The sequence below is a fragment of the Lates calcarifer genome, linkage group LG3 (genome assembly GCF_001640805.2).
Source record: "Lates calcarifer isolate ASB-BC8 linkage group LG3, TLL_Latcal_v3, whole genome shotgun sequence".
NCBI classification, from domain to species: Eukaryota; Metazoa; Chordata; class Actinopteri; family Centropomidae; genus Lates; species Lates calcarifer.
Genome location: NC_066835.1, coordinates 21,529,124 through 21,554,388, shown reverse-complemented (window position 1 = coordinate 21,554,388; position 25,265 = coordinate 21,529,124). Strand labels below are relative to the sequence as shown.

Here is a 25,265-nt window from a genome sequence, read left to right as displayed (position 1 = left end):
GTGAAGGGGTCACGAGCTGAGAAGTGTTTTCATTCTGCAGTGAAGCGGTAGGTTAGGAGGGTTTCTGTGTTTCTCAGTTCAGGGTGAGTTGAGGTGAGATGTTCACTGCCAGAAACAACAAGCTCAGTGAAGGGTTTTATCTTGTTTACTCACCGCAGTGACCTCAGAAAGCTCTCACACCTGAATCCTTTTTTAGGTTAAAGTTGAGCTCAGGATTAAATTATCCGTGCCGTCTCTCTCCAGGCCGTACGTCTACGCTGTCCACTCGGAGCAGCCCGATACCTACGGACATCGACTGGGGCCGCTCAGCAGTGAGGTCAGTGCGGGAGCTGAGGGTTGAAAAATGTCAGTGAAAGTGTGAGTGTGTGTGAAATGATCTCAGTCATTTTCCCTGTTTGCAGCTGGACAACCCTCTGAGGGAACTGGATAACATCATCGGTCAGCTGATGAACGGCCTGAAGCAGATGAACCTGCACCGCTGTGTCAACGTCATCATTGTAGGAGACCACGGTATGACCTCTGTGTAACCTCTGAAGCCTGGATGCTTCACATGTGTTTTCTTTAGTCAAATCCTACATTTCAATTGTGGATTAGTAAGTAAATCAATCATTTACAGAATCAGTAAGCAGCATGGGGACAGGAAGCTTAGCTTGATGCTAACCTACCTCTCCTTTCTTCTTTGTAGTAATCACAATAGTTGTATCAGATAATTCTGCCTCTGTACAATAAGGAGAATGAAATTTTGTTTGTGATGCTTAAAGTGTCAAGAACCATTTTTTTAAAGAACTTAAACGCAGCGTGTCTCTGTCACCTTGACCCCAAAGTGTTGGGTTTTCTGAGCAGGTTCAGGTTCGAGGTTTTTCAGTCCGATTTTCGCGTAACTGGGACATTGTTTCTGGAAAGACGGATCACAGAAAAGTAAAAGAATGTATTGAACTTATTTTAGTTTGTCTGTCTTTTCCTGTCTCAGGTATGGAGGAGGCCCACTGTGACAGGACAGAGTTTCTCAGCAGCTATCCTCTCAACATAGACGAGATCACGCTGATCCCCGGCTCGCTGGGCAGAATACGACCCCGCGACCCCAAATCCACCACGTGTAAGGCGATAAAGACGAAGTCAGAGCTTTATTCTGTAAGAGGCTCCCTGGTAACGTGATGTTGTCTTTTTCCAGATGACCCTAAAGTAGTTGTGGCAAACCTCACTGTAAGTACTACAACAGAGTCAAACCATTTGTCCCTGTAGTTCCTGCTGCTCTGTGTTTGTCTGTGTGGGAGAACGAGAGAGAGAGAGAGAGAGAGAGAGGTCAGGTCGTTCACCTACATCACTGTTGTTTCAGTGTAAAATGCCGACTCAGCACTTCAAGCCGTACCTGAAGCAGCATTTACCCAAGAGGCTTCACTACGCCAACAACCGCAGGATCGAGGACGTCCACCTGCTGATGGAGAGGAAGTGGCACATCGCCAGGTTCAGAATCATTTATTACTTAGATCCACCTCTCTGAGAAAGACTGTGTCTCTCCACGCTCTGTGGAGGCAGAGGTTTCACTTTCAGTCACTTTCAATCGAAGGCTGAGAGAAGGATTCACTGTGGGGAAATCTGTTTCAGGAAAATGCCAGAGAAACTGAGGACGCGTTGTGGTTTCTTTGGTGACCACGGATTTGACAACAAGATAACCAGCATGAGGGTAACTGCTTTTTTTCTGCTGTGGACTCTACTGTTTATATACAAGCACTGATCCACAGGTGGCAGCAATGTGCCAAAAAACAATGAGATGTTTTATTCAGTGTGTTCAGCTGGAACCTCCACAGAGCGGCATCTCTCTGCTTGACTTGTCCATGTCTCTGTTGTTTTGTAGACGATCTTTATGGGCCACGGGCCGAGCTTCAAGTTCCAGAAAAGAGTGCCAGAGTTTGAGAATATAGAGTTGTACAACGTCATGTGTGGTGAGAAGGTTTTTCTTTTCCTTAACGGTGTGAAGTGGAACTGAACGTGAACAGCAGAACTCTTCAGTTTTGTTCAGTTGTTTAAATATTGTTCAGATATTTTTTGGAGATATAGATTTTAGCAAAACAGCAAAACTTTGTTTACCAGAAGAAAAACCATATGTGATGTTTAAAGAGAGCTCCTAACCAGCTGACCCTCCTCTTCTGTTTGTCTGTGTCAGACTTGTTGGGGCTGAAGCCGGCCCCAAACAACGGGACACACGGCAGCCTGAACGACATGCTCAAAGAGCCGCCGCACCAGCCCAGCATGCCGGAGGAAGTCACACCGCCGTCGCTGGCGTCCGACACCGAGGTCACCGTGTCGCACGACCTGGGCTGCAGCTGTGACGATGAGGTCAGCTGCGACTGTGACGTCACAACAGATGTGTTTCATCCGTCAGGTGAAAACATCAAACCAAAGTGACGCCTCGTCGTCTGTGTTTCTGTTACAGAACAAAGTGGAGGAGATCATTGAATCCTTCAGTCCCGCACCAGATGGACTCTACAGTTACAGTAGGTTTCTCTTACACCTCAGTGTTGTTCTGGGACGTTTGTGTCACTGAATCCACTGTGTGTGTTTGTCTCTGCAGACAGCACCCACCTCCCGTTCGGTCGTCCCGCCGTCATGTTTGACACTCAGTACAGTTTGCTTCATCACGTGGAGTTCATCAGTGGATACAGCAAAGAGCTGGCCATGCCTCTGTGGACAGCGTACACTCTGCCACGGCAGGTAAACACACACCTGTTGTGGTTTGGGTTTTTTCACTTTAAGCAATTTTCAAGCTCCTGCAGCTGACGATTAACAAAGTCTTTGTATTGGTGCTGATACTGAATGTTCAGTTTGTCTTTAGGAAAAACCAGCAGATAGATCATCTGTCACACAGTGTTCTTTATATAACATCTGTGACTGCTTATTGCTTTTTGTTGTTGTTGTTGCTGGATCGATTTCACTAGTTCTGTTATGTCAGAGCATCCTTGAATGCACCGTTAGTGTTCTCTCTCTCTGCTTGCGGCCACATTACTTCATGGTTACAACAAATCTGACAAAAAAAACTGAAGATGTTGATCATTCTCACTCTGATGGATCTGCAGCAAATTTCCAGTCTCTCTTGAAAAACATCCACTGAATTCAGCGTAGATCATTTCATTTCAAACCTTACATGCTGCACTGTGGGTCCAGGAAATTCTAAAAGCATTAAATCGCCTTTATTTCCTCTGAGAAACACAGTGCTGCTGCTTGCGACGTGATGATATGTTTCTTCACACGGTGTGCAGGCTGACCTCCTCCAGCTCCTGACTCTCAGCCTTTCATTCCTTTAAACCGGGCGTCAGGTTGTAAAAGTCAAACAACACATTCCTGTAGCGAGTGAAAGTTTGTTAATGTCGGGGCAGAACGTGACGGAGCCACAGAAGCACGTAAACATAAACACAACGAGTCCAACGACACCAACAAACACACAAACTCTGTGTGTGACTCTGAATGCACGTCTGTCTGATGTTTACAGGAAACTGTGAGCTGCAGGTTTACAAGACGCAGCTGCTCACACGTCATACATGAATACCTACACACACACCATCTCATTTTACATTCATAGAAATATTTGATATCCAGTGTATTTGTATAGATTTGTGTCTTCGCCTTTAGGAGGAGATGACTCCTGTGCCGGAGGTCTCTCCCAGTGCTGCTCAGTGCATCCGAGTCGACTCCAGAGTGTCGGCTGATCACAGTCAGAGCTGCACCACCTACAACCAGAACAACCACCTCACCTACGGCTTCCTCTTCCCCCCAGGTAAACCTGCAGGACGACCACAGGACCACAGGTGATCTCTAAAAGCCAGCTCTCATCATTCGTATCTGATGGGAGGATTTAGACACAGGAACAATCTTTAGTCCCAGCTGAACACACACTCTCTCTGTCATATAATACAACTTCTCAAAGCTCCTTTATGTTTGAAACATGTTGTTATTGCATCATTCAATCATCAGACACCTCAGTGTTTTCTTAGTTGTTGATTCAAATCGGTTCTTAAACCTTATGTTTTCATTTCCTATCTTACAGGTGACATTCATCTACTTGCTGCTCTTTGTTAAACAATATTTAACAAACCTGATTCTGCATTTATTAACATTTTTACTGCACTTTCACTGGATGAAGGGAACTTTATTTTGGTAGTATTTGTATTTTAATAAACATATTTACAACCTTGCCATGAGCTCTGGCTGCGCGGTGACTCTAAAGTAATAACAGGTACTTATGTAATAAGTAGTTTGAATATTTTCGACCTGGGTGTGTTCTTAAATGATCTTAAATAAGACAGAAGCATGTTGATAATGAATTACTGTTAGATCCAGCTGTGGGCTGTGAGTCCAGGTGTCACCTCACTGTGATGTTTCTGTGACAACAGTGAGAGCAGTGGATAATACGAGTGTGTGTCGTTTTACTGACAGAGCTGGCATCGTCTCCTGAGTCCAGATACGACGCTTCGCTCATCACCAACACCGTTCCCATGTACGCCGCCTTCAAGAGTGAGTCACCTCACCCACACCCAGCATGTGGCGAAGCAACCTTCAAATCTGATCCTTTAATTATACCAGTGTTGACCACTCATGAACGTCAGGTATCACAAATGCTTGTTACATGATGACGATCAGAGCACGAGGAGCTGATTGAATTGAAGTCTGATATGAGACTGTCAGTGTGGCACAAACTGAAAAATGTTTTCATCAAAACAGCCGTTGATAAAATAAGAGCTTCTTTCGATGGTACAGACTCCTACAAACTCTGAAAGCCTCGCACAAAATACCAATCTGATGTTCTCAGAGCCTTGATAGTGAAATAAAGTCAGCGAGCTGTGAGGTAACGAGGGTGTCAGTAGTGAGATTTGTGGGATTTCTGGGTGCTTTAACAAACTCACGGAGAGGATCTGTAAGGAGACGACTGCACTGCTGCTGCTGATACAACCAAAGTGTTTTTTCTCGTATTCAGCTGCCTGTGCCTATCAGATTTATTTGTCCCATCTCTCTTCCTGTACCTAAGTGGCGTCTAGTTGTGTCACATGAGACAAAGGACAGAAACGTGGTGTTGTCAGGTCTGAGCGAGGACGGCCTGATACCCATTGTTTCTGCACAGACAGAGGAGACACACACTCTGTGTCTGAATCGCTGTCTCCTGCTGATACACAGCCAGTCAGTGAACAGTGTGTGTGTGTCTGGAGGATTTATTGGTTCTATAGTTACACAGGATTAAGCTGGAAATAGCATGGGTGAACGTTTCATGTTTTCATCGTCATTCTTTATGAAAAAACAGGTTTCAGTTTTCAGAGAAAATGGTTTGAAAACTAAATTGAATCCACAGTTTCCTTTTAGCTCGTGTCTGATAAAGTTTATCTAAGAACATTGTTTTCCAGCTCATTTGAAATGTTCAGTTTCTCCAGTAAAGAGCCAGATGTGGTCTGGCTCCTCTGATTACATCTGGACTGCAGTGCACGCTGTACACTGACATACACCTGGTGTTGTTTTGAACAGCAGCGTCTCACTGCTCATGTTCCTGTGTGCAGAGATGTGGAGTTACCTGCAGGGGACGCTGCTGAGACGTTACGCAGAGGAACACAACGGGGTCAACATCCTCACTGGACCCATCTTTGACTACAACTACGACGGCCTCCGTGACACCACAGAGAAGATAAAAGAGTAAGGGTCAAAGGTCAACCACTCGACTGTGTATGTTTTACCATGAGCAGCACTGCTGGACAAAAAGACGGATGAAACATTCAGTTTATTTGGCCTCAAAGACACAAATCACAGGTTCAAAAATCTATTTGAATTTCATTAGATTTACTTAGAAAGGAAAATGTTGATCCTGCTGTATCACTGCTCTTAAAGCAGCTGAATACTTCCTCCAACAATGAATGCATTAGAGAAGCAACAGATGCTGCCTCTCTCATTAAAAATCAAGCTGAATATCACGGAGACAAATCCTCGTGATGCACCTCCATACTTCTCTTCTTCTTTTTCCTTGTTGTGTTTGAGTCAGTTTTGTCTGGTGTTAGTTGTGTTCGGCACATTCACACTGACGTATACTATAGATCCATTACTGTCCTCCATCATCAAGCACCTGGTTGCTGACTCCGACCTCCCTCCTGTGTCCAGGTTCTCACCTGACGCACCACCCGTCCCCACCCACTTCTACACGGTTGTGACGAGCTGTCAGGAGCTGAACCAGACTTTGGAGGAGTGTGATGGAGGGCTCAGGGTCTTCTCCTTCCTGCTCCCCCACAGACCAGACAACAGCAAAGCCTGCAATGTGAGTTCAAACAACAACCAACAGGGGGCAGCGCTGTCCCAGCTGTCACTGCAGCCGTCACTGCAACTGGCAGGGAATCGATGACAGGTGGAGGAGGAATGGAGAGCAATTAATTATTCAAATATAGAATATATATCAGTATAAATGATTAGAGTTTCCAGATAACTATTCAGCTAATTCACTCTGAAAATCAACCAGCAGCTGCTTTGAAAACTGAGTTTCCTGTAAAAATTCCAAACCTTTTCTGGTCTCTGAGATTCTGGACTTGGTTGTCGATACTTGAAGACGTTTCACCTCTCATCCCTCAGTTCTGACTGGCTGCTGTTTAAACTGGCTGCTGTTTAAACTGGCTGTTTGAGACACTGGAGTCACGTGAATGAGTGTGAGTGTCTGTTAATCTCCTGACATGGCGTGAAGGTGTTGTGGATAGGTGCACTCTCTCCTCTGCTGAGGGAGGGTTTCTCCCCCGTGACGTCGATGGCCTCCTTCATTCCTCTTTCAAGAGTAACTACAGTTCACCTCTGCTGATACTGACATCATTTTTTTACGTCACTGCTAAAACAAAGGTGACAGGGTTTTGTTGTTGAGCCTGTCAGAGACGATGAGTCACTTCATTTATGAGGCAGCAGTTTGTTTGGGTTGTCGAGTTAGTAAATTTGTGTTGGGAGACACGTTGTCACTGTTCCTCTTTGTGTTACATTTAAGACTTTCAAATATAAGACCACTGAGATCATTATATGGTTTCAGGCAAACAGACAAATTGATGTGGAAGCTGAGAAGTGGCAATGGAAATGTTCAGATTTGTATTTTTTTACGTTGGGTTTATTTCTTCATGTTGAGAGAGGCCGAGTCAGCTTTATCAGTGAATAGTTCATTTTTGAAGGGAAATAAACACGAGTTCAAGATCATTTCTGAACTCATAAGACCTTTCACATATAAATTGACTTGTCGAGGACCAGTCTACACCCTTTTCAGTTTTTCCTGTGGGACTTTTTAAACCATGTCAGTGGTTATGACTCTGCCTTGAAGACCCAAACATGCACACATCAGTTAAAATTGCTACACGCTGCCAAAGTTTTGAAATATCACAGAAACATGACTGTTAATTACAAATAATGAGTGCAGCTGCAGTGAGTCATAGTGACTGAGCATTTCTCAAAAGTAATGATGCTAAATACTCAACAGTAAGCATCATGTTGGAGATTGAAGTATTTTAGGTTAGCCATAGAGTTGTAGCAGATTGTGTTAAATCTCGGTTTTCTGTTTCACAGACACAGAAACTGCACGAATAACAGAATAAGAGAACAATAATGACTTAAACTGCTACCACCTGTATATCTGCACTAAAACCTGTGATATCGATGCACTGTGTGTGTACTTCAAATTTCACGGAAGTGACCTGATAAACCTGCAACATAATGGAGAGTGCCGGGTCTAACTTTTCGAACATTTACTCAAGTTTTACTTGGAGTCGGCTCCAAAGTTGAGTGTAAACTTTGCACATCACAGCTCCACAACTGATACACAGAGGTCCATTTCAGCGCGTTGGTGATGAACAGTTATGGAAGAGTCGTAGATTTAAGTCTGTCGCTGCCTCAGTGACAAAAACACCAGCTCTTATCTAAATGTTAAGTCTAAAAGTTAAGTCTTTTTTGGGCGAGCCTCCGTGGGGCTCTGCAAGGCACAGCTGCTCTACGGTGATAAACACGGCCTGCACGCTCACATATACACTCCAAATATGTACACAGTATAGATAAAACCAGCAAACAGAAAAGCTTTCAGTGAAAATGTCACGATACGTTGTTTGAACAGCCACCATACTTTCTGCTTTAAACCTTTTGAGTCATTTCTTATGAAGCTTGTCTGTGCTCTGTGACATGACCCACGGGAGTGTGTCCTGAAATAGTGCCCAGATGGCAGCAGGCCCACCAGACCTTTGTTGTCATGGTTACAATAATAAACATGTGGTTAGGCTTATCAATCTGTTGCCATTTTGTTTAGACAAAGATCCTATCGTGGGCATAGTGAGTACTTCAGTGATGATATGTTTCACACGGGAAACACACGGCTCTCCATCCACCTTGGCCTCCTCCCTACACAGGCACTACCAGAGTCGATGCTGGTCAGTAAAGAAATATTTTCAGGTGCACATCTGTTCATAATGTATCCGCATGTGATGAGAGGGACGGATTCCAACATTAAAACACGTTACTGAGGACAGTCCTCTGTCTGTCTTCATGTTGAAGATAAATCAGGCCTTTGAAGACTGTGCTCTGCAGAGTGTAAACATGCTGCTGTGCATCAGCCGTAATCTCTTTCTGTCACTGCAGGCTGCAGAAAAATGAATAAGCATGTACTCATAGGGTAGGTTTCCAACATTGCTGGTTTCAGTCTTGAGAACCTATATGTAGGCGCCAGCATGATTGTGTGTAACACTAAGGGGAACTCCTCAGAAAATCCAATCCAGTTCTTGACCTTGAGCAGAAGAATTATGACATGTTCTCTCCTTTCAGTCACACTGAGGAGGGGGCTGTATGGCTGGAGGTGTCAGAAACTCACAGACTGAACTGACTCAGTAACCGTCACATTATTGGGGTTATTAGAAGAAAATCCTCAGTTGCTGCAGTGTTTCCCTGCTCTGCACAGAGAGATAAAGAGTCTGAGCTGTTCTCTCTGTGGGGCCCTGAACAGACAGGAAATGTTGCCAAAACATATGCCTCTTTAAATATAAACTCTGTGTGCTATTGTTAGTTACTGTAGACTTACCTCATTGGCTTGTGTTCTGCCGTGAACTTGGTGTTTATAGAAAACTAAGACTCTTCTACACAAGTCCTGTCTCTCCTTATGGAGGCCAGTGCATCCGTTTTCTCTAAACTATTTCAGGTGGAGGATTAACTCTGTATTTGCAGGATGGCATCCTCTGGCTGTGCAAATCATTCTGATTAAGATCGATGGAGTGAAGGCAACTACATTTCCTGGTTATGGAAAAGGTTAAAGGTCAGGAAAGGATCGTGTTGGGTCATAGATGGACGTTTTGGATGGAAGGACTGTGGTGGAAGATGGTGAACTAATGGCTGGATGAAGTTTGTGTTTAGTTGAAAAAGACTGACACAGCCAAAATATCCTCACTACTGGCCTAAGCCCAGAACTGGACCTCACAGAGACAGCAATACAAGCTCACATAGAGCATGTTTAAGCAAACCAGGGACCACGAAGTCAAAGGCAACTTTTTTTTTTAAAAAAAAGCATGCAGCTCAGTTCATGGAAACCATCAAGAACATGAGGATGGAATAATATGAAGAGCAGCAGCTTTTAGGTATGCCTGCACACCATGTAGGATAACACAGGTTAAAAAGAAGAGAAAATAACAGAAGAGCAAAGAGGAAGACAGGGAAGACATTACCTTTTCTCAGGATACTGGAAATATCCAGCTGCAGTAGGAATCCTCAATAAACAACTGTCTGATATATTTTTAGATGAAAAGAACACAGGGTTTGGAGACAGACTGACCCAACATCTGCTTCATTTCTTCATTGATATTTTGCCAGCTATGTCAGAGTTCTGGGAAGTCCCAGAGTCCTGTGCCCAGTCCCACACCCTGCAGCCTCACTAACTATTGAATAAAAGAGGAAGGACAGACAGTCCTTTATCTTTTGAGATAGGACCAGTGAGTTATCTACAAAACTCCATCTGACCTCACTGTGAGCAGCTCTCCTCTTTAAGAAATTACATCTCTATACAACTGGCTTATGCTTTCCATTTCCGTAATCAGGAAACGTTGGAAAAACGATATCTGATTGTAGTGACTACAGCATGATTCCATTTGTTATAATTACATTATAACAGGTAGGCAGGTTATAATAGAGGAAAAAAGCTGGAGATACACATAGATCAGACACAGGAGGCAAACACAGCAGGGGAATGAATGAAGCACGGCCTGTATTTATAGCATGGGACTAATGAGGGAAGTGTGTGAGAGAATCAGGTGACTGGTAGTTGTGGGGTTACTGCAGGGATGAGAGGAGTGGCAGCATTCAGGATGTCAGCAGGGTTAGTAAGAAGAAGAGAACGAGCAGAAACTCTGAGCGAAGCATTTTGCCTGAAATACATTGTGATTTGTCAGCAGCAGTAACACGTCATCTGTAACATGCCCTCGTCTAGACATGAACGTTTCCCTCAGTAATTTTAAGGTGTAGTGAAGACAGAAATACCTCCTCAGACTCCACAGATGTTGTCCTGCAAAACCAAAACCATCAGATCAGGTCTTTAATCTGTGATATGTGGATGGACAAACTGTTAGTCATTTGACTCAGAGACACTTTGATATTTGGCCAAATAAACCACTCTCACATCTGTGTGATTAGCCTGGCGCTGGAGCCAAGAGCGTTAGCTCTACCTCAGCATTAAGACTGAACTGAGCATTTTTAAAACTCCGTCTCTACATGAAGCTAAGCTAATCCTGACTCCAGCTCCATACATGAGACGCAGACATGACAAAAAGAAGCAGGTGGAATCTACAATTTACAGCAACTTTTTTGCAAAATTAAAATGTTTTCCTTTTACAGTTGTAGCACTGTGTTGAACTTTTGTACCTGCTGCTGCTGGAGTCCACCTGACTGCTCTCGTTAATTACAGGAGCTTCCCTCTCTGGTTAGAATCACAGAGGATCTAAGAGGATTCTCCTCAGCCTTGCTAAAATAGCAGAGCTGCTGCAGACTGATGCACGCCCCACATGAACACAAGACTTTGACCGTGATTCACTGTGGCTTTATCTTTCCTTTTTGACCTGCTCTGTCATTTAACATCTGACTTCAAAACTACAGTTTAGTAACGAGCACAGTTATGTTGAAATTTCCATGCCAGTGATTCAAAAGAACACACTGCTTCTTCTCTGTAAATAATTCATTGGTTTCAGATTTCTCATTTATCTGCATTATTTACGACCACAAAAATAGACTTTATTTTGCAGTTTAAAATGCATCTGCTGAATCTTTAGACTGAAGTTTAAGGTCATAAACTCACATCTGTGTCACATCTGTCTCAGTTCATATTTGAAGAGGTTGTTTCATAGTAACTGGGTAATAATTAACTGCAGTACAGTATCTGCAGACAGTGCCACTCAAGTGAAATTACAAAGTTACATTAAATATGGCTCATGTGAGTCTTACCTGATTATATATATACTACTGGGTTATTATCACTGATGTGTTTGGGGCAGGCAGTGTTTTTGGCATCCCATGTTATAATTCCACTGGCCTGAGAGCAAACTAGACCTCTGCACCTCAGCTCTGAATGTGTCAGAACCACGGACAGCATCCTGAGGGGAGACCGGCACAGTCCTCAGCTCAGTAATATTTTCCTTTTCCTCTCAACTAATCTTTCTGCTGTGGGTGAGATGACACAGACCCAGCTGTAACCTGTCAAGTTATCATGATTTCCTACTTGTCCTGGCAAACACCCACGGAGCCAGACCTCGCCAGCTTCGAGGCTGGACCTCTGTATTTTTCCCCCCCTCTCTGATGTTTCATTTTACGTATGTGTGAGTGTGTGTGTGAATGAACATGATGCACCTATGAGGCTAATGTCAGAACATACCTGGGGCTTTCAGTATCTGTGGTAGATTGGATGGTTTTACCCTGTGGACTTACTGACCAGAAACTTGTTCAGCTCATGTTTAGCCATGCTGCCAACACTTTGTTTTCCTTTGGGTTCATGTGTGAACAGAAAATCATATTGATGTAGATGAGTGATCAGAGGCAGTCAGATTATGTTGTAGTTACTTATTTATTTTAGAAAAATGCTTAGATAAACTTTTTTCCCAGAATATTTTCAACTATTTGTCCTAAAAGTCGATTAGCTTTTCGTAGGTTACACTGTGCTTCACATGCATTAATAATTCATCAGAAATGACTTGTCTGAAACTCAAACTTTAAATAAATAAATAAAAATAAATAAACCCGCTCTACTTCTGGACCTCAGGTAAAATTTTACTCTGGCTACAGCCCTTGCAGGACACGACCAGGCTGCAGTCCATATATATACAGCAGTGATTATACTGCAGATTAGTTTCTCAATTAACTGATCGTGTCAATATATTATTAGAAAAATGCATGATGAACAGTCATCAAACTATTTGATGTGCATAGTGGATCAGATGAGCGGTGCAGCGGTGCAGTGGTGCAGTGGTGCCTCACAGCAAGGTACAAACCCTGGTTCAGCTGGGGCTGTGAACGGTTGTTTGTCCCTGTACGTCAGCCTTGTGATAGATGGGTGAGTTGTTGAGAACGGCCACGTGGGAGGTAGAAGTAGAAAAGGCGTAAACTAGACACATTCATTGTTGTGGAGTCATTCATCGTGGTGCACTCACACAACAGAAACAGTCGTATCGAGAAGGAAAAAAAGAGAGAGAAGGAAGTTCCAACTCTGACTCTCTTCTGACCCCAGAACAACTGACCAATCATGAAGTGGGTGTAAATGTCAGATCATAGATCAAGCTATTTGCCACTGATCCCTTTACAGTCTCACAAAGTATGAGGAACTTCAAATAAATGGAAACAGCTGAGGAACTGTAGACTGTGTCCTGAGGAAGTGAGAGAGAAGTCACTGTAGAGCAAATGTCAGTTCAGCAAATGAACTGAAGTTTGATTTTCTGAAGCCGTCCAGAGAACAAAAATCCTCTTCAAAGGCAGAAACCACAGGAAAACACTCTGTGTACATTTTAATTGTGAGTGGTAGGTCAATGTGCTCCAGCTAAACCATCAGCTGCTCTGCCTGGCAGAGTGGAGGCTCCAGGGGGCCTGTCCGATCCATTTGATCCTCCATTTGAGTGGATTAAAGGGGTGGCTAGCTGCTCACAGTGCACGACTGGAATGATGTTCTAATGTATTTCTGCTGGAAATCCTCATGCTCTTAAAAGGACTTTCCAGGAGGTCTAGAGAATATTAATGGAAGGCGTTTAAGCTGTTTATGTAAGCTCACGGTATTCCACAAGTCAAGGACTTCCCCACCAGCAGAAAGAAATATGTACCATAATTATATAGCATGATAAGACTAGTCATTAGATTAGTGCCAAGAATTACAGAAGTGAATTTTAAACACCATAAAACTTGTGAGTGCATGTTTTATGATGATAAGGTGTTAAGAACTGTTCTCCAGCAAGATACACGTGTCATGTCTCCTGGTAACAAACCAAACAAAACTTACAGAGAAAAAGAGGAAAGTCAAATTAACTTGGTGGTTTTTTTTGTCTAAAAATGACAGATGATGTGAATCATGAGCAGTGACATTTTGTTTCTTTTTTCAGCCTCCTGCTTTTGTATGAAATTACTCATTTGAATTTAGGAATCATTGGGAATCAGCCGTTTGTGGTGCATGATTTTACACATGTGCTTACACTGTGCAGGAGTGCTACTTCTGTTTTTTTGGAAAACGCTGTGTAAAGCCTTTTATGGTTTGAGAGAGTGCTGTGTGTCATTATCATGAGTCAGTACTGGTTGGAGGCAAAGTTGAAATTTGAGGTAGTCTAAAAATGAGGTTCTCTGGGCGTGTGGCGCATGCTCTGCGACTCTGTGACTTTCACGTATGAATTCTGGACAATGTCCGGAGAATCAGGTCCAGACTTTCTCCAGAGTTGTCCTTCAGCACATGCAGCACACAGTCAGAGAACGTCTGTGTTGTCACCTACTGGAAATTCTCTGTTTGGGTTTGAGCGAAGGCTGGAGAGACCTGGATCTGGATGTCAGCTTGACCTGCTGCACGTCTTAATGACCTATTAGTAGACTAAGCTAATGGTAATACAGTGTTGTTCTATTAGGCAAATGGAGGACTATAGTGAGCAGAGCCGTCCTGAGCAGGTAATCATGACATCAAAACACCTGAGAAGCAGTGTGTGAGTGTTTTGGAACAAATCTATGGACTCAGCTGCTGGCTTACCATCCCACTGAGACAGCGGAGGCAGGTCCAACTGTATAGCCTGGAATCCATTCAAATGAATTCTGGTTAATTTAAAAATTTGTCCAATCTCAATTTTTTGAAAAAGTGAAACCCCTACTGTGAATTCTCTGGACAGTTACCTGCTCTATTCACATGTTCATTACACTGACTTTATATCAGGGATCTGGCAGGATGAAGTCAGTTCAGTGTCTGGTCCAGCTGATTTAGACTTTTGCGTTCACACACACAGTCTGGAAAAGTCTGTCGCTCTGTTAGTTTGACTCTGAGCAGATGAAATCATAAAATGAAGGCCTTAAGGCTTTCCTGACCAAGTCTGAAGTCCTGCTGGTGACAGGACGTGAAATTTGGGGCTGATTGAATAAAGCATGGCTGAGTTACAGCAACTTAAACGCAATTTCCTGTTTCATGCTGAGGCATCGAAATTTGAGGTGCCGGCACGGCCACACCCTTCGACATCAACAAATGATTTTAATAACTTTTAATCACAAAAGCCTCAAGAGTATCCTGACCAAGTTTGAGGTCGATATGATAAAAACTGTAGGAGGAGTTCGATCAAATACAACGTCCCCAAATGCCAAAAAATGGTGAAAAATAATCAAAATTTGTGCGACAAATTTCAGACTAAAGACTGGTTAATTTGGGACTGCATGTGCAACTGGGGAAAACGGCCCTGTTGGAAAAACACAGATTGTTGGATCAGTGGTAAAGGTTAGGGTAATAGGTTAGGTAGTGGTTATAACACTTCTACGTACATTCCCCAAACATGACTTAAATAAACATGTATGTGTGTGTGGGTGTGTGTGTGTGAATGACTGCATCAGGTCGATGGCTTTCCCTTTGTTGCGTGACGGAAAACACTTGTCACTCTGTTCTTTGACCTATTAAAGCTTTTGTTTGATGATCCTTGACACTTAAACGGTTAGTGTGTTGTCATGCAATCATATGTCACTGTCACGCCACCTGCCTGAGAAGTGTCAGGTGAAAAGGACAAAAGGAAAAAGGAAGGTCATAAAAATGTTCTGTCACCCAGTGAATTAACTGAAATATTGAAAATGATAGTATATTTGTTAATGTTTTACTGGTTCACAATTCATTTATTAAAAAAAAAAAAAAGCAAGTGGAGAACAACTGATCCAGATTCCTTGAATCCATCAGAGGTACACCTCACAAGTCGACTCAAATCAAGTTAGAAACAAAAACAGAAAAACCCCAGCATACCATATTCACTCTTATTATTGGTTCATTTATTGTTTCTTTCACCCTAAATGACCAATCAAATGATGCCATTCTCTCACTCAGCTGTTATGACACAGCTCTTTGCTGCCTGTGCTATTCATTGTTTTTCATGCTCAGAAGCAGCCTGCAGAGAATGAGTTGTTCCTGTGCTCTGTCTCAATAAAGGCCATAGTGTCTGTGCTAACTGGAACTAATGGTCTAACAGGGTAATAATAGCATTATGTGCAGTTAAAGGATGACTCTGGAGCACCTTCCTGTTGCCTCAGGGACAGACGTTGCCAGTGGGTGTACAAGCTTTGAGCAGCATGAGGTCAGTTCCACTGTTGAATCCACTGAGCTGCAGAAAACATTTGGTTACACCCGAAGTGCCGTTCCATCACCACACGAAACACCTTTGTGCTTTCAGATTTTGCATCCACAGAAGTTGATTGAGCATTCTTGCAATGGAGAATGACGCCTGAATGAAGCCCAGAGACTTTTTAAATGTAGATGTGTATAGGTATACACACTGAGGTTAGGTACACACAGACACACACAGAAATAACAGAACCATCTGTAATTCGACAGTTGCATCCTAACAAATGTGAAAGATGTGATCTGATCTAAGTGGTTCTTTAGAAATAAGTCATTGGTATTGGAGCCCAGGCTTTGCCAATATTACAAATCACTGCTGGTGGATTAAAAACATTATTAATTCAGAAAGATGTTTATCATATTGAAGTCGCTGAACAATGCTGTTTCTGAGTGTGTTCCCAGGAACTCTTTCAAATTTTTTTCGAATAATGATGCTGGAAATGAGACTAATTTAGCGTCTGCTTGTGAACATTACCATCATGTCTAGACCCAAAATACTGCCTGCCAGGTGGTTTACACTAAGTGCCACGAAAAAATGTAGTTCCTCTGTATTTGATGTAATGATAGCCTTTGTTTCAGGCCCCTGATGTGAGCTCGTGTTTATATCACACTTTTCAAAGGGGTTCATGTGACAAATAAAGAATCTCTACTAAACTATAGAGAAGAAATATAGCACACACAGTACTCTACCATGAGAGATATATTTTTGCAGAAATGTGAGTTGTCTTTTAACTGCAGCGTGGAGTTAGGCATGACATTTTACTGACAACTGTAAAACCACAGAGAGGCTGAACCTGTCTGATACTGGTTGGGATAAACACTGACCTTTCCTGAACCTGAACTTATCTTGTTGTCACTTCAACCATCAAAGACCGGGACCTTTTGCTCTTACTACTGTGTGAACTATACAAACTGTCATGAATTCTTGTTTAGTCATATGACGCTGATCAGTCCTCAGTCATGCATTCAAAAGTCATTTAACCTTTGTTTAGCATATTTCCAAATCTTTAATGATTATATCTGTTTGGCTTTCTGGAAATTCTATTGTGGCAATAAAAGCCTGATGATTCAAGTATAACTACAAGACACATGATAATGTCACTGAATGTTCATCATCAGTGAAGCAATGTTATGTAAAATTACTGACTGAATGGAGGAAGGCATGGCTTGGTTAAAGCAACATTTCATAACTGGTTAAGCTAAAAACAACAACAACAAAAAACAGCTTCAGAATCATTTTGATGGAACATTTTGTCGAGCTGGTACAATCTCAGTTGTTCTCTACCCTCCGTGACCCTTAATGATAAGCAGTAGAGATAATGAATGGATGGTTGTATCACTCTGGCATTTGTCACTTGATTTACTGTGAGGGTCATTAATTAGATGTCCCTTTACAGAACAACCAACTATCTGATCTGTACTAAGTAAACAACAAAACAATGTTTCATTCTAATGGTGTAAACATGACAAAGTGTATTTATTGCATGAGCATGTGGGAACAAATCCTGGACTTTCCATGCTCCAGGCGACATGTTCATGCTGTAGCCACATCAGAAGCGACAGGCTATTCTTTTGAAACAACAAAAAACTGAAAACACAACAGTTTCTCACTTTAGAGAAGACATCGGCGGAACTTCTGGTGGAGAGTTATATGAGAGAATCAACACCGTTTTCACAGCAGCCAGTTAGCTTAGCTTAGCATTAAGACCAGATGCAGAGAGGAAACGGTTTGCCAGGCTCCATCCAAAGGTAACAAAATATGCCTACCAGCACTTCTAAAGCTCACACAAAACAACTTTTATTTTCATATTAACCTTGAACTTTTACCTGGACCTGTTACAGCGTCACACTGCTGACCTCTGCATGCTCCAGCAAGTATCTTGTTTGTTCTCGTAGAACAGTTTCAGGTGTATTACCTGGGAAATTTAATGACAAATGAAAAAACGGCTGAAAATATTGCTCACTCTAAAGCAGAACAGCGGCAGATACCTCAGATTGTTCAATTAGAGAAACAGCTCTTTGCAGCTTCAGGGCAGGGTGGCTTAAAATGTGTAGTTCAAACAAGACTAAAGGGCAGCGTACATGCATCATAATATCCGCTGTCTTATTTCCCAGCAACAATGAACTCTGGAACTTCTGAAAGGGAGCAGTTTTATTGTGTGTTCACATGTCGGCTGTTGCACATTGACTGCTTCCTCACCACGTATAATCTGACTGCTGTTTTTTGCCACAGTAAAACACGGTGTGAACACAATGCGTTTCACTTACAGGAGCTTTGAGCACTGTCAGTTAAGTCTGAATTTTGTTGTTTCTTCCCCAAAGTCATGATAATGTGAGTGAGTGCCTTTTCCATGCCTGAAGCATGAAAGGTGTTTAAACAAACATCTGCATCTGGGCCAAAGCCTAACACACCCACCAAATTAAAATAGATTTATTTTTTGTGTGATATCATTAGTGTTCTTTCATTGTTGTCAGGAAACCTAAGAGATAACAGATGAGCAGATACCGCTGGAGGGTGGTGGATGAAAGGTGCTTTCATTTCCCTCATTTGCACCCTATTAAGGTGGTCACACTGCCTTCCGTCATTCTCACTTGCCTCCACCTGTTCATACTTTGTTTTCCATTTTTATACCAAGACTAATCATGGTTCCTAAGAACACTGCTTTTTAAAGACTAGAAGACTGTGCAAAAGAGTGCAGGTTTGCTCATTCATCATGGAGTTGCTCAGCAGTCATCATAAGACCTAAGTGCTGAACTTCCACATATGATTACATGATGCTGTTAGTGGTTTTGGTCTTGTGTTCAGACTGCTGATTATGTCTCTTTCAGGTGTTAATTCAGTCTCTTGCTGTTCCTCTGTTACATGTGATCTGATGATCTCATACACCAGGTTTCTCAGTGGGGGGTCCTGTCTTTTGTTTTTTCCAGCAGCAGAGATGAATCAACATGTTAACATCTCTTGTTGTGTCAGACTGAAACTGAGATAAACAAAGGGGGTTGATTGAACTTCAATGGAGACAAACAAACTGGTCTTGGGGCGCAGTCAAACCTGTGCCAAATCAGACTCTGGTTTATTCTCCATCTTGGTGCAATTTGTTTGGAATCAGTTTGCAAACAAATCATGCTGAAACTGTAGTCAGGCGTGGGGCAGAATGACTGCACCCAGTCCCTTTAGAGAAGCTCTTTTGTTTGTTGTGAGAACATAATCTGACCTTGATCTGACCCATCTCCAGGGCATGAATTCAAGGTAGTCTCAAAGTTTGAGTTAAATGGTTCCAGTAGGGGATGCAGAATTAGCAAATAGTTGCTAGGAGCTAGCTGGAGAATGAATCAAGGTCTGCAACAGGTTAACAACTTTTCCACTGCTTTGTACCAGTACAGGTTTTAAAATGCTGTAAGAGTGACTAACTTGTCTTTGTAGAAAACTGAATTGTACAAGATGATTTGCCGTCACGCAGCGTCTGATTGTGTGAATCAGTGGTACACGGCACAAGGTGCTGTAAACTGTCCAAAGCTCAGGGTGTATCATTCAGTACAAGTTTAAATGTTTTAAGCAAATGGTTGTTGCTTATTTGTGTTGAATTCTTTAGCTGTCTTTGTGTATGGATGTTGAACCTCTCTAAATGAGTCCGTGTTTTACAGTCTCATTTACATTATCAGGTATCTAACAGTAATAGACATAGTCATAAACTCCTACCTGTGGCCTCTTGAACACCTGTTCACCCAAGGAGCAGTATTAACTGCTCATCACTTGCAGTCATCCATCTCATCATTTCTAGCTTTAGTGTGTGTTCATTCATCATCATCATGTCACACACTGACTGCGCAGAATGAAGATGTATAGTGCATGGTAATAGAGTATGATTAAGAAGATTACACAGGACACTCACACATCACTGGGTGTGCATCAGTCATGAGCAGAATAATCAGCTGCTTCTGTAAAGGGAGCTGCTTGGTGAATTATTACTGTACATTCACATACTATTCTTAAAATGAACTTATTCTGGAGAATACTGATCCAAATGGTTAATTAACACGTTGGCTAACACGTTATAAAGTTTCGGCTCACAGATAGCAGGATAATAGTTTCCACACTCTCTTATCCATTTGATTATAGGGCTATATTTTCATAAGCAGTTAATCTATCAATAAATCATTTACTCATTTAATCATTAACAGTAGAGTGTGATGCCCTAAAGCCTAATGTGACATCTTTAAATTCCTACTTTTGTCTCATATGATTCAGGGCTGCAACAAATGATTCATTCTTGTCAATTAACTTCCAATTTCCAACAACTGATCATGATAATGATTTAATGACACATTAATCTCTCCAAAACAAATTCCACTATTGCCAAATCAGTGAGTTAATCAGTTTCATCTGTACTCCTTGTTTTTTCTACTACATGTATTACAAACCAATAAAACAGTTGCTTCCCAAAGTATAAACATTCAGTCTGGTGTACAGAAACATGCTGATTGCATAACATCAGGTAAACAGTGTGTGAGCGGTTTATTGCGCAATCCTACAGTTAGCTGTCCCTGCTCTGCTGATTAAAGGTCAAAATACCACACTTCTCTCATTCCGTAACAGCCCCCAGGGGCATTTCTGTAAAATAAAAAAATGTTCTTTCTTTAAAATACCATTGTACACAGAGTGTTGGGTAATCCAGTAAACCAGTCCATCCAATCAAAGCCAAAGGCAGTCCTTTAGTTGTTGATTTTAGAACATAAAAAAAACATCCTAATTAGATGTCAGTCAAATTTAATCTTTCTCATCAGCAGCCCTCTCCGCTGCCGGCATTCAGTGAAAAACCTAGCCTGCCTCTCGAAGTGCAGATATGCATGTTACATAATCCACATTTCTGGATCTGAAGAATAGCATGGATTTTGTTTGCTTTTTATTAAATGGCAATTAAATTGCATTAAAGGGAAGTTTTAATGTCTTGATAGCTTACCGGGTAGGGTCAGCAACACTATATAAAACAGTATCATCTGCATATAACCACACACACAAGATAATCTCATTTAAAAGCTTCTTTTATCCTGTATACACTGCTTCACTGAAATACAACAACAGAAACATGAGTTTAAATGACCAGAAAAATGGTGTCTACAGTGAATAATCACTTCTTGTCTGTGTCTTTGCAGAGTGCTGAGGATGAGTCACAGTGGGTTGAAGACCTACTGAAGCTCCATACAGCCCGAGTCCGAGATGTGGAGATCCTGACGGGCCTGGACCTCTACCGGTCCACCAACCTCACATACACCAGCACCCTGAGCCTCAAAACCTACCTGCACACCTTTGAGAGTGATGACTAGACACACAAAGAGACAAACACAACACATACAGGATGTAGCCATTTATAAAAGTTTTCACTACATGCTCGCTGGACAGCCAGCGCATCGTTGTTCCACTCCTGAGGAACTGCCAGGAAGTGCTTGGAAAGGGAAGCACATTTTTTAAATTTGAAAAGATTAAAATAACGGTTTGGCAAGAAGTAGTTTGAAGATTGAAACAGGAATATTCAATACTATCCTTGAAATCTGAGAAAGAATAAGCTAGTACAGGAATGATGCAGGATGGGGGACTTTTCTAACAGCTGCCTCTACAGTTTTCATTAATACACTATATAGAGTATATCCTCAAACACACATAAAGGACCATACCAGTGTTGTAGCTCCATAATTATAAATTATGTATTCTTCATATTCCTACTGACCATCCATGTTGTAGAATCAAAACAACTTACCTGACTTTAAATTGGCCGTAAATGTGAATGTGACCGTGAATGGTCTCTATATGTCAGCCCTGTGATGAGCTGGTCATCTATTCAGGGCTGGGATTGGCTCCAGACTCCCTGCGACCCTTAAGGATAAGTGGTATGATGGAAGGAGGAATAATGTTTCCTTTCTTATAAAAATCAATTGGTAAGCAAGGAATATGATTATTATGAAGTACACAGTTTCAAACAGACCTTTAAATTAGATTTACATGCCATATGGAAATAAACAGAGGATAACTGCTGCCAGAAAAGTTTTTAAAATATGAAAGTCTACAGCAGGGTTGAATCATTTTTAGTTAATAGGCTAAAACATACAAAACTGCTGGTATGGTTCTGTAAAGGAATAGTTTGACATTTTGGGAAATATACTTATTCTCTTTCTTGTTGAGAGTTAGATGAGACTGACACTGCTCTCATGTCTTTATGTAAAATATGAAGCTGGAGCCAGTAGCATGGCTTAGCATAAAGATTGGAAACAGCTAACCCGGGTTTGTCCGATTCAATCTGTCTATCAGCACTCACCAGTTAACACATGATATATCTTGCTTGTTTAACTTTAGAAGGAATGGGCGGATGTTGTGGCCTTTGGATAGAGCTGGGTGAGCCATTTCGCCCCAGGTTCCAGTCTATCTGCTAAGCTAAGCTAAGCTAAACTAACCCTCTCCTGGGTGTAGCTTCATATTAAAAACACACAAGAAGGCTATCAATATTCTCATCGAACTGGAAAAAAAAAGATTCCTCTAAAACAACATGCAATATACATATACACATATAGAACATACTCATACAGACACACAGAACACAACATGTGAACACCAGGGTCAGAAAATAACCAGAGGTTTTATGAAGTTTTCAAAACTTCTGGCATCAATCGAGAATTAAAAAAAGTAAATAATATGGTAAAAGAAACAGGGGAACAGCCCCATCCCGCTTTTCCTTGCTGACATTTTCCAGCAGCGGGTAAGTACAATTAAATTTCTCCTGAAATGCTCATAAATGAAGAAGAAATAGCAGTTACTTTCTAACCCTGGTGCAGACACGAACATGTTTGTACTTATTTCACCCACATGCAGCAACTGTAACAGTTTTCTCTGTTTCCACATCTCTGTTGCACTCATCTCTCCTTCTCTCCCTCTGTCTCAGCTGATCATCTAGGTGTATATTTTTATACAATTTTTCATATTTATTATGTAGCATCATGATAATAACAGCACCTAGTGTTACAGTATTAATCCAGTGTAACAGGTCCCCATTTACTGTAATAATATAGAAATATATCACTGATATTGTGGTTTTTTTCAAGGAGGTGACCAGACTGATGCTGCTGAAAAGGAGCATGATTTTGTTTTAAATATGGGTCTTATATTTTATACATATATATTAGCATGATAAAAGTTTACCCAGCAACTTTGTTGTGGAGATGCAGACACACAACAAAAGGTTTATGAGTCTGAGTCAGGCTTTGAAACATGTCAAGTTTAAATCCACAACCACTCACAGCATTTGGAGGTGAAACTTAACATTCCTAAAACTTTTCATATAAACGTCTGTTTCTGTGCAAGTCTGTGTACTGTACGTACCTAGCTATGGTAAGTTTGGTAGGTCAATAAAAAAAAAAAACTGATGGTGAACTTTTCTAGAGAAGTGCTGACTTGCAGACACACCTAACTGGCACTTGGAAACTCTCCCACTCATCACTCTATAAACTGCATTGTTCAGGATCAAGAAGTTATGAGTAAGTCTCTCTCCCAGTCTGTCTTTCAATGTCCACGTGGTCAAATATAGTAGAAGACCTGCAATCATCTGTGATCACTTGGTCCCTGTGTTTCTGCAAAATGACTAAAGCCTGCTAAAAGTTGCCACAGTCACCTCATCCAACTTCCTGCGTTCACACATGTAACTCTGCACAGATAAACGCAGTCAGAACATGTCTTTTTTTCAAGTTTGGAATTTACGTTCATAAAGTTACACTGATGAGTTAACATAGCTAGCTTCTATGGTAATCAGTAGAACACATAAATAATCAAAATATCAATAAAGTGACCTAGGAGCTTGCCAAGCTGTAGATGAAGCCATGTTTATTCCTGTAGTCTTTCAAATAAAATCTCTAGAGAACTGAAAACCTTTGAATGACTGGAGCTAATTTCTTTATTATTTTGCTGTCAGGAACAGCAGTGAGGTCTGATTTGCTACTAATGGCAATGATTTTTAGTGCATAAATATTAAACGTGGTTGCCTGATGATCTGTTTCTCTGTGAATCACACCTGTTGCGACACGCATTAATGGGCAGCATTTCCCAGCAGCAACCAGTGAAATTTTTACATGTCCAGCTCATCACTGACACACAGTAGGTGTTCATCTTCTTGCATTGTTGGCTCTGAGAGCAGACCACTGTTGTCTTTTGGCAGAATGAATGTCATGTTTTTTTTTATTTATGACAAAATGGTTGACTTCACTTTGTACATTTACAGATCCCCTAGGTTATGTGTCAGCACTTGAGTTGGCAACTGAGATTTCACTGTATGTTTTTAGCAGTTTCCAACAAGACGTCTTAAAATTTGAGAAAGATGTTTTCTGAGTAAACTGTGGGCCCCTTATTGTAATCAGAGTTGTTCCTTTTATCGTCATCGTCAGTATCACTTACATTAGTGATTTTACTAGTACACAAAACCCTGCACATTTTGCATTAGATAGAGTAAACAACTTCAGTAGTATAATCAGTCCAGACAGACAGTACCTCTATAAAAAGCACTGTTTACTGGATGGTTTATTGTGTGCATTAACTTGCAGTATAATCAACAGGTCATGTTGAAACATCTTCAGGCAAATATGCAACATACAGATTAAGGATTTTGCCTACAGTTCAGCCAATCCTCATGGCTCTGGGGACCTAATCTCTCATGTCTCTCAGCTCCACATGAATTGAAGTGACGTTTAAGTGGCAAACTTTTTATGTGCAGCCTGAGCCAGAGCCTTCTGCATAACCTCTTCCAATTCACAGTCAGACAGTAGAGCTGAAACACACATTACAACACATTAGATCTGTTTTTCTCATCGATGGAAAAACAAACATTTGACAAGACCAACCTATAAATAAAAAAACTAAACAAAAAAAGTAGACAGACATGACCTCATATAAATCAGTTGAACTGGACTGTTGCTAGGAAACGGGATAGAACCAATGGTCTCCAGCGTCAGAATCGGGTGCTTTGTACATCCAGTCATCCTTACTAAAGGAAGGAAAGTCTGCACAAGAGCTGTTTATGAGGACACTCATGATGCAGGTTTCTTGCACCTGATGTCACAATGCACAACATCAAGTGTTAGCTGGAGTGGTCACACTGCCGGTCTATATTTCACCTGACACCTCACAGTGACAGAAATCATAAGGCAGGCCTCCACCACTGGTGAACACTGAATAAGAAACTGATTCTTTGAAAAGTATGAAAATCAGTGAAATGCAGAACAGATGACTTCAATCCAGAGAGCCAATTTGTGTTTGTGGACTAAGCCTTGGTCAGAAAAAGTAATCGGTCCCATTTTACGCAAGTACTTTGTTTGTGGTAAACCACACAGTGTTCTGACAACCAATGTACGAAAGCAATATTGCCCCCTGAGAATGATTTCTGCTGTAAGTGATGAAAGAAAG

General features: G+C 41.6%; 1 protein-coding gene across 3 annotated transcripts in view; it reads left to right on the top strand.

Annotated features, from left to right (window-relative positions):
• LOC108887583 (ectonucleotide pyrophosphatase/phosphodiesterase family member 2) overlaps positions 1-23,737 on the top strand; it is a 30,860-nt gene extending 7,123 nt beyond the window's left edge. The window contains exons 11-25 of one of the 3 annotated variants that reach the window (XM_018683032.2): positions 244-316; positions 402-510; positions 971-1,096; positions 1,172-1,203; positions 1,337-1,464; positions 1,606-1,684; positions 1,856-1,943; positions 2,165-2,337; positions 2,435-2,495; positions 2,573-2,712; positions 3,628-3,772; positions 4,432-4,509; positions 5,541-5,673; positions 6,133-6,286; positions 20,981-23,737. In XM_018683032.2, coding sequence (XP_018538548.1) covers positions 244-316; positions 402-510; positions 971-1,096; positions 1,172-1,203; positions 1,337-1,464; positions 1,606-1,684; positions 1,856-1,943; positions 2,165-2,337; positions 2,435-2,495; positions 2,573-2,712; positions 3,628-3,772; positions 4,432-4,509; positions 5,541-5,673; positions 6,133-6,286; positions 20,981-21,151 — 1,690 coding nt within the window. In that variant the 3' untranslated portion in view covers positions 21,152-23,737. Of the gene's footprint in view, positions 1-243; positions 317-401; positions 511-970; positions 1,097-1,171; positions 1,204-1,336; positions 1,465-1,605; positions 1,685-1,855; positions 1,944-2,164; positions 2,338-2,434; positions 2,496-2,572; positions 2,713-3,627; positions 3,804-4,042; positions 4,192-4,431; positions 4,510-5,540; positions 5,674-6,132; positions 6,287-20,980 lie in introns of those variants that run through there. The other 2 variants (XM_051069053.1, XM_051069054.1) reach the window with 2 other exon arrangements.
• The last annotated feature ends 1,528 nt before the right edge of the window (positions 23,738-25,265 follow it).